This window comes from Triticum dicoccoides, chromosome 1B (assembly GCF_002162155.2).
Source record: "Triticum dicoccoides isolate Atlit2015 ecotype Zavitan chromosome 1B, WEW_v2.0, whole genome shotgun sequence".
NCBI lineage: Eukaryota > Viridiplantae > Streptophyta > Magnoliopsida > Poales > Poaceae > Triticum > Triticum dicoccoides.
Genome location: NC_041381.1, coordinates 441,107,696 through 441,115,976, shown reverse-complemented (window position 1 = coordinate 441,115,976; position 8,281 = coordinate 441,107,696). Strand labels below are relative to the sequence as shown.

The following is an 8,281-nucleotide window of genomic DNA, read 5'->3' as shown; positions in this document are numbered from 1 at the left end:
GTGGCAGGATCTACATGTGAAGCGGAGTACATGGCAGCCTCGGAGGCAGCGCATGAAGCAATTTGGGTGAAGGAGTTCTTCACCGACCTAGGAGTCATACCCAATGCGTCGGGGCCGATCAAACTCTTCTGTGACAACACTGGAGCTATTGCCCTTGCCAAGGAGCCCAGGTTTCACAAGAAGACCAGGCACATCAAGTGTCGTTTCAACTCCATCCGTGAAAATGTTCAAGATGGAGACATAGATATTTGCAAAGTACATACGGACCTGAATGTCGCAGATCCATTGACAAAACCTCTCTCGCGAGCAAAACATGATCAACACCAGAACTCTATGGGTGTTCGATTCATCACAATGTAACTAGATTATTGACTCTAGTGCAAGTGGGAGACTGTTGGAAATATGCCCTAGAGGCAATAATAAAAGCATTATTATTATATTTCCTTGTTCATGATAATTGTCTTTTATTCACGCTATAATTGTATTATCCCAAAATCGTAATACACGTGTGAATACATAGACCATAACATGTCCCTAGTGAGCCTCTAGTTGACTAGCTCGTTGTTCAACAGATAGTCATGGTTTCCTGACTATGGACATTAGATGTCATTGACAACGGGATCACATCATTAGGAGAATGATGTGATGGACAAGACCCAATCTTAAGCATAGCACAAGATCGTGTAGTTCGTTTTGCTATAGCTTTTTCAATGTCAAGTATCTCTTCCTTAGACCATGAGATCGTGTAACTCCCGGATACCGTAGGAGTGCTTTGGGTGTACCAAACGTCACAACGTAACTGGGTGACTATAAAGGTGCACTACAGGTATCTTCGAAAGTGTCTGTTGGGTTCACACGGATCGAGACTGGGATTTGTCACTCCGTATGACGGAGAGGTACCTCTGGGCCCACTCAGTAATGCATCATCATAATGAGCTCAAAGTGACCAAGTGTTTGGTCACGGGATCATGCATTGCGGTACGAGTAAAGTGACTTGCCGGTAACGAGACTGAACGAGGTATTGGGATACCGACGATCGAGTCTCGGGCTTGTAACGTACCGATTGACAAAGGGAATTGTATACGGGGTTGTTCGAATCCTCGACATCGTGGTTCATCCGATGAGATCATCGAGGAGCATGTGGGAGCCAACATGGGTATCCAGATCCTGCTGTTGGTTATTGCCCGAGAGCCGTCTCGGTCATGTCTACGTGACTCCCGAACCCGTAGGGTCTACACACTTAAGGTTCGGTGACGCTAGGGTTGTATGAATATGAGTATGCAGTATACCGAATGTTGTTCGGAGTTCCGGATGAGATCCCGGACGTCACGAGGAATTCCGGAATGGTCCGGAGGTAAAGAATTATATATAGGAAGTGGTATTTCGGCCATCGGGAAAGTTTCGGGGTCACCCGGTATAGTACCGGGACTACCGAAAGGGTCCCGGGGGTCCACCGGGTGGGGCCACCCATCCCGGAGGGCCCCAAGGGCCGAAGTGGGGAGGGGAACCAGCCCATAGTGGGCTGGTGCGCCCCCCTTGGCCCACCCCCTGCGCCTAGGGTTGAAACCCTAGGGTGGGGGGGGGGGGCGCCCCACTTGCCTTGGGGGGCACTCCACCCCCTTGGCCACCGCCCCCTTGGGAGATTGGATCTCCCAGGGCCGGCGCCCCCCCCTGGGGGCCTATATAAAGGGAGGGGGGAAGGGGGCAGCCGCACCCTGAAGTCCTGGCGCCCCCTCCCCCTGCTACACCTCTTCCTCCTTCATCACGCGCTTGGCGAAGCCCTGCCGGAGTGCTGCTGCTCCACCACCACCACGCTGTTGTGCTGCTGCTGGAGCCATCATCATCAACCTCTCCTTCCCCCTTGCTGGATCAAGAAGGAGGAGACATCATTCGCTCCGTACGTGTGTTGAACGCGGAGGTGCCGTCCGTTCGGTGCTAGGATCTCCGGTGATAGGATCACGACGAGAACGACTACTTCAACCCCGTTCTTTTGAACGCTTCCGCTCGCGATCTACAAAGTGGTATGTAGATGCATCTCCCTTGACTCGCTGCATAGATGAACTCATAGATGGATCTTGGTGAAACCGTAGGAAGATTTTTAATTTTCTGCAACGTTACCCAACAGCTAGCTGGGCCAGTATCCAGACCACTCATCTAAGCCTAACATCAGAAATATGAAGGGGTGCTAGCTGGGCCACTACCCAGACCACTCACCTAAGCCTAACATCAAAAGCCAGAAGCCCCAGCCGAGCCACATACCGGGTCTGGGGTACAAACCGGTCCGACGCACTCGTGTGTCGTCGCCGCCATCTTCCACAGGTCCGTCTTCAGAGCAAATATTGAGGCTTCTACCTTGTCTGGCCACTCAGCCATCAACGTCACCACGACACCAGACAACTTCGTCCTCCTGCGCGAGTCCATCGTCACACATCGAACACCGAATCTCCACTGCGCCACGCCGCCGAGATACGCCGCCATCAATGAGCAGGATGAAGCACCGCTCCGCCGAGTCCGGCGGGGCTGCTGAAGACCAAGCACCGTGGAAGAAGGACTCCGAGGCTGAGCACATAGGAGGCAGAGCGCCAACGCACCGCCACCAGACGAACTCCAACCACGCCACCAATCGCCGCCAAGCAATCAAAGCATCATATCCATCCCAAGCTCACCACGAATGACACCCCCAAGAGGGCGACGACGCCCGGAGCGCCGCTGTTGCTCGATCCGGCAATGATTTGGGCTTTCGCCTGGCATACGAGCTGGGTGGAAGGAAGAGGGGAAGGAGGCAACCTGGACGGCGCCTTCAAGAAGGGTACGACGCCCTCGGGCGTCGCCGCCATCGTGGCCAGCACTGCTGGCCTCGGATTTCTCCGGAGCCACCTCCCACCTCCAGCCGCCAAACAGGTACAACTCCGGCGACAAAGGCCGCCCAAAGCAGGACCATTGGAGGCAGCCCTAGTTGAAGTAGACGGAGGCCTTCAGATCTGGATCGGGCGCCGCCGACCACGCCGGAGCCCGGACCAAGGCCGCCGCCCCGGCGTCCCCTCCGCCGCCCACAGCCGACGCAACCAGAACCATGGTGACGGAGATCCAGGAGGCAGGAGGGGGGACCGCAACCCCACCCAAACTCGTCGGGCAAAAACCACCAGGCCGCAGCCCTAGGGCCTGCCGACGATGCTCCCGCGGCCGCCACCCACCGGAGGCGCAACCTCAGATCCGTCACACGCCGCCTGCACCGCGCCACAAGGAGCCGAGCCTCCCCCACCGCGATTCCCGACCCAGCGTCCGATCTACGCCGCCGGAAACCTAATGCGCCCGCGCCGCGCCTTGCGCGCCCTCACCACGCCGTCCCGAACACGGCAATCCTCGCCGGTGCGCGCACCCGCGCGAGCGCCGCGCCGAGTCCCCGCCCGAACGAACGACACGCGCCACCCCTGCTCGACCTGGAGGAGGGAAGGGCCCCGCCGCCGCCGAGCCGCGCGGGCTTCGCTCGGCGACGTCCGCCGGCGGCGGCGTGGGGAGGAGGGTTCGCTCCCGGGCTGCCCGCGGGAGCGACCTGGGGAGCGCGCCTGATTGTTTTCCAGCGGTGTCTTAAATCTCAAAATAGTCTTACAATCTGTTTATATAACCATAACGTGAAATAAAACTAAGATAACTTGCGGGCTAAGCTTGGCCGGTGGGCCTCCTACGGCTGTAGGTCCGGCCGGTCATAACAGCGACGGTGCGCATTTCGGCACTTTCCTGTTTGCAAGCTCTAGACCTAGGCAGTTCATAGTATTTTGCATTGATTATCTGTTGTAATATGCATTTGTTTGTTTTATTTTCTACTAGAACTAAGGTTCAAGACCCAACTTTGAATTAACAAAGTCATCTACCGGCCAAAATAAAATTTCAACGACTTAAAAAGCAACAAATAGAACGCACAAGGATACAATGTGTTGTGCAAAGCATCAATCAGATAACAAGCAAAAATGTAGAGAGTAAAGCACAAGCACTGCTTGAGGGCGATGTAAGCCCTCCGCCAGAAAACAAGCAAAAATCACACCCATAGTCTATTTTTCTCTTCATTTCCTGCATTGCCACTTGCATCCAAAACTCGATGACCTTTACAGGTCACATCACACCCAAGATCTAGAGGAATTCAAACTAAAAACTGGATAGAACATGGCGCCAGGTCCGGTCAACCTTTCTGGTCTGGTGGAACAATCAGGATGACAGCAAAACAAGCACCAAATTGTGGAGATACAGAAAAAGTCATGGATGGGAGTTTTCAGCAACACAGTTGGTTAATAGGCCGATCAGATAGCACAACTATTTGAATGTAATCTAGCAGAGAAAACATATCTAAGGCCCTGTTCGGAATAGAGGATAAAATGCCGTAGGAATGGAGGAACGACAAAAATAGGAAAAGGTTTGTAGGTGATAGATGCACAATTTCAGTTTCTGAACAGAAGGCACGATCCTCTGCTTTATTCATTTTTCCCCTTCTCAGATTGTTCATGGCCATCATTTTGTTATGAGATACTACTTACTAGCCAGAGGAAAATCTCAACTTCTGAAGGAGCATGTATTTAATAATTTTTCTAGAGTGGGCTGGTTGAGTAAATCCGCTGTCGGTATATTGCCAGATATTTCTAGGCAGCCATGCCCTTGACCTTGTTAATGCTGGAGGCAATCTGCTCTACCTCATACCAAAAAACCATCACAGCCGGGGTAAAAGTCCTTCCAAAGTTAAAGCTTGAGAGCATGGTCATCCCACCCACACATCAGAAATGGTGGAGCAATGTTGATTGTGAATGGATCGAAGTAAACAGGCCAATACTGAGCATCTAAGGGAGCAGCAAAGGTACTATCTACAGGGACAACAATTACCACATGCCAATACCTGGCACACTGATTGGACTCTACTCGTGGACACTAGACAGTAGGACATCAAAGGTTTGTGTTTCTTAAGAGTAAGTTCATGGCACAACAGAAAATTCAACTGTAGTATAAATCATCGTCTTCTTCCACTGACGCGACAGCAGATGCCAAAGGATCTTATGTGAATAACTAACTAATTAATACCAACATGAATAATCTACTGCCTTGCAAATTATTTCGGTTACTTTGTCAGAGAATCCAAAAATTTGATACTCGTGCATTGTAGAGACTTTTAGGTAATGCTGAACTAATTTGCCAACATTGAGAGAGGCTGGGGTATTTCTTACTTCTCAGTAGAGGTAATCATTTGCAACAACAAAATGTGTAGTACAACAGAAGGTTTATTTAGCATTATATGACAGAAGATTTATTAGGTAGGAGAAGGAATCGAATTAGTACATTTCAAAGAGAAAAATGGCATCGCGTATAATGCTAAATTGCTATTACCCTTTGATAGGGCCTGTACAGAACAACAGAACTTTACCACAGGCCAATGGATATATCCTTGGCACACAAACTGGAATAGGAGACGAGAGGAAATGGTTTTTTCTTTCTTTTAGGTGGAGGATACAATCTTAAAACTTCAGCATATATACACATCACAACACTGCACGTAAAAATATAGTTACATGATCTTCCTATCTCTTACAGATGCATACTCCTAATATAATACAGTAAGTTCAAGAGACAACACACGATTTAACTGTACAAATCATCTACTTCAGTTGCCGTGGCAGCGGCTGCGGAAGGATTGGCCACAGCTGTAGCACCCGCCGCCGGCTGGTCAGGGAACCGGAACTCGCTGCCAAAACCACGGGACTGCTGCAGCGTCTGAGCAAAGGCCTGGTATTTGCGAATATCATCATCGCTCACACTCCGGCGTGCATACCTCATGCTCTCCTCGAAGTGAGCAGCCTTGATCTCATCCATCTCGTCTTCCTCCATGGCTTCAGGGTTTTCCTTCAGCCGCCTCTCCTTTTCCATGTCCTTCTCAATGTTTTCTCTGATGGCATATTTGCACGCACGCTGGCAGATTTCCGTGATGTCCGCGCCGCTGAACCCTTGTGTGTATTTGGCGAGCGCATTCAGGTCGACATCCTTGGCCACAGGAGACTTTCTGAGGCAGGCCCTGAAGATCTGGAGCCTGGATTCAACGTCAGGCAGAGGAATGTAGATAAGCTGATCAAGGCGCCCCGGCCTCAGCAAGGCAGGGTCTATGATGTCTGGCCTGTTGGTGGCACCGATGATGAACACGGTTTTCTTGGCATTCATTCCGTCCATCTCGGTGAGAAGCTGATTCAGCACCCTATCAGCGGCACCTCCGGCATCGCCTACACTGTTTCCTCTCTGCGTGGCAATCGAGTCGAGCTCATCGAAGAAGAGGACACATGGTGCCGACCCCCTGGCCTTGTCGAAAATCTCGCGCACATTGGCCTCACTCTCACCAAACCACATGGTAAGCAGCTCCGGTCCTTTGATGCTAATGAAGTTAGCCTGGCACTCATTAGCAATCGCCTTGGCCAACAAGGTCTTGCCGCAGCCCGGAGGGCCGTAGAACAGAACACCTTTGGAGGGAGACATGCCAAACTTCTCAAACTTCTTTGGGCACTCCACCGGATACTGGACGGTCTCCTGCAGCTCCCTTTTGACACCCTCCAGACCACCAACATCTCCCCAAGAGACATTTGGAACTTCAACGATAGTTTCGCGAAGAGCGGAAGGGTTGCTTGTTCCTAGTGCAATCTTGAAATGGTCGTTGGTGACAGCCATAGAATTCAGTATCTCCGCATCAATGGTGTCATCCTCAAGGTCGATGACATCCATCTTCTCGCGAATGCACTGGAGAGCAGCCTCGGTGCAAAGGGCAGCGAGATCAGCGCCGACATACCCATGAGTGTCCCTCGAGACATGCTCTAGTTCAACATCTTCAGCTAGCTTCATGTTTTTAGTGTGAATCCGGAGAACCTCAAGCCGCCCAACTTCATCAGGGACTCCAATGTCGATCTCCCGGTCAAACCTCCCAAACCTTCTGAGAGCAAGGTCGATGCTGTTTGGGCGGTTGGTAGCCCCCATGACAATAACATGTGCCCGGGACTTGAGCCCATCCATGAGAGTGAGCAGCTGTGAGACGATGCGCCTTTCGACTTCTTCATTGGTCTTGTCTCTCTTTGGGGCTATGGAATCGATCTCATCGATGAAGATGATGGCCGGCGCATTCTTCTCGGCCTCTTCAAACGCCTTCCTGAGGTTGCTCTCGCTCTCTCCGGCCATCTTCGACATGATCTCCGGGCCATTGATCAGGAAGAAGAAGGCACCTGTTTCATTGGCCACAGCTCTGGCAATGAGGGTCTTGCCGGTCCCAGGTGGCCCATACAGCAAGATGCCCTTTGGAGGCTTCACACCGATGCACTTGAACAGCTGAGGGTGGCGCAGTGGGAGCTCAACCAGCTCTCTGATCTGGGCCATCTGCTTCCTGACCCCACCGACATCGTCGTAGCCGACGTCGTCGAGTCTCTCCTCATCCTCCCGCTTGACAGGCTCGCCTTCACAGAATATCTCCGTGTCAGACGCGACGATGCAGTACTCCGCGGGGTCGGTCTCCACAACCTTGAACTCCGCGCTCGTCATGCCGCCTCTCACCAGGAACAGGTCTCCTTTCCTGAGGGGACGGTAGGCCTCGAGGAAGTAGGGTCTCAGGAAGGCATCGAACAGGTTTCCGGCGATCCCTTGGACGGTGTCGTCGACGGGGAGTATGTGGACGCGCTTCCCGTATTTGACGTCCGGGCACTGATGGACGGAGACGACGTTGCCCAGCCGGACCCTCAGGTTCTTCCGGACGACCTTGTTCATCTGGACCTTGGTCTTATCGCACGTGCCGTCTGGGAGCAGAATGCAGACCGTGTCCTTCCGCTTCTTGCCCTTGAGCAGGACGATGTCGCCGTGGAAGAGCTCGAGGCTGTCCATGGTGTCCGGGTGCAGGGCGACGGTGGAGTTCTCGTCGTTGGTCGCCTCGTCGACCACCAGCCGGTTCGGCGACTTCTTTCTCTCCAGGATCACCGTGGAGTAGTCCTTGTTCCCGCTAGCGTCGCCCTGGCTCGCCATGGGACGCACGTTTGTCTCGATTCGATTGGATTGTTTTCCTTGGGAAAGTGGGTAAACGATCCTTGGATCCTTGGTCTCGCGGTGCGATGTGAGGTGGAAGTTGAGGGGATCGGCAGGCCTTTATAGTATCTTCCTCCCTGTTCCTCGAGTAGGGGGTTGGTGTCGGCGTTCTCCAATCGGAGTCGCTGAAACAAGTCCGAGATGAAAGGGAAGTGAACGATAGTCCACTCCAGGTAGGAGACGGTCGATCGACGGGACT

General features: G+C 52.6%; 1 protein-coding gene across 1 annotated transcript; it reads right to left on the bottom strand.

Annotated features, from left to right (window-relative positions):
* Positions 1 to 5,619: 5,619 nt before the first annotated feature.
* Positions 5,620 to 8,022, bottom strand: LOC119306400 (cell division control protein 48 homolog E-like). Its single transcript, XM_037582630.1, has one exon. The coding sequence runs from the start codon at positions 8,020 to 8,022 to the stop codon at positions 5,620 to 5,622; it is 2,403 nt and encodes an 800-aa protein (XP_037438527.1).
* Between the last annotated feature and the right edge of the window lie 259 nt (positions 8,023 to 8,281).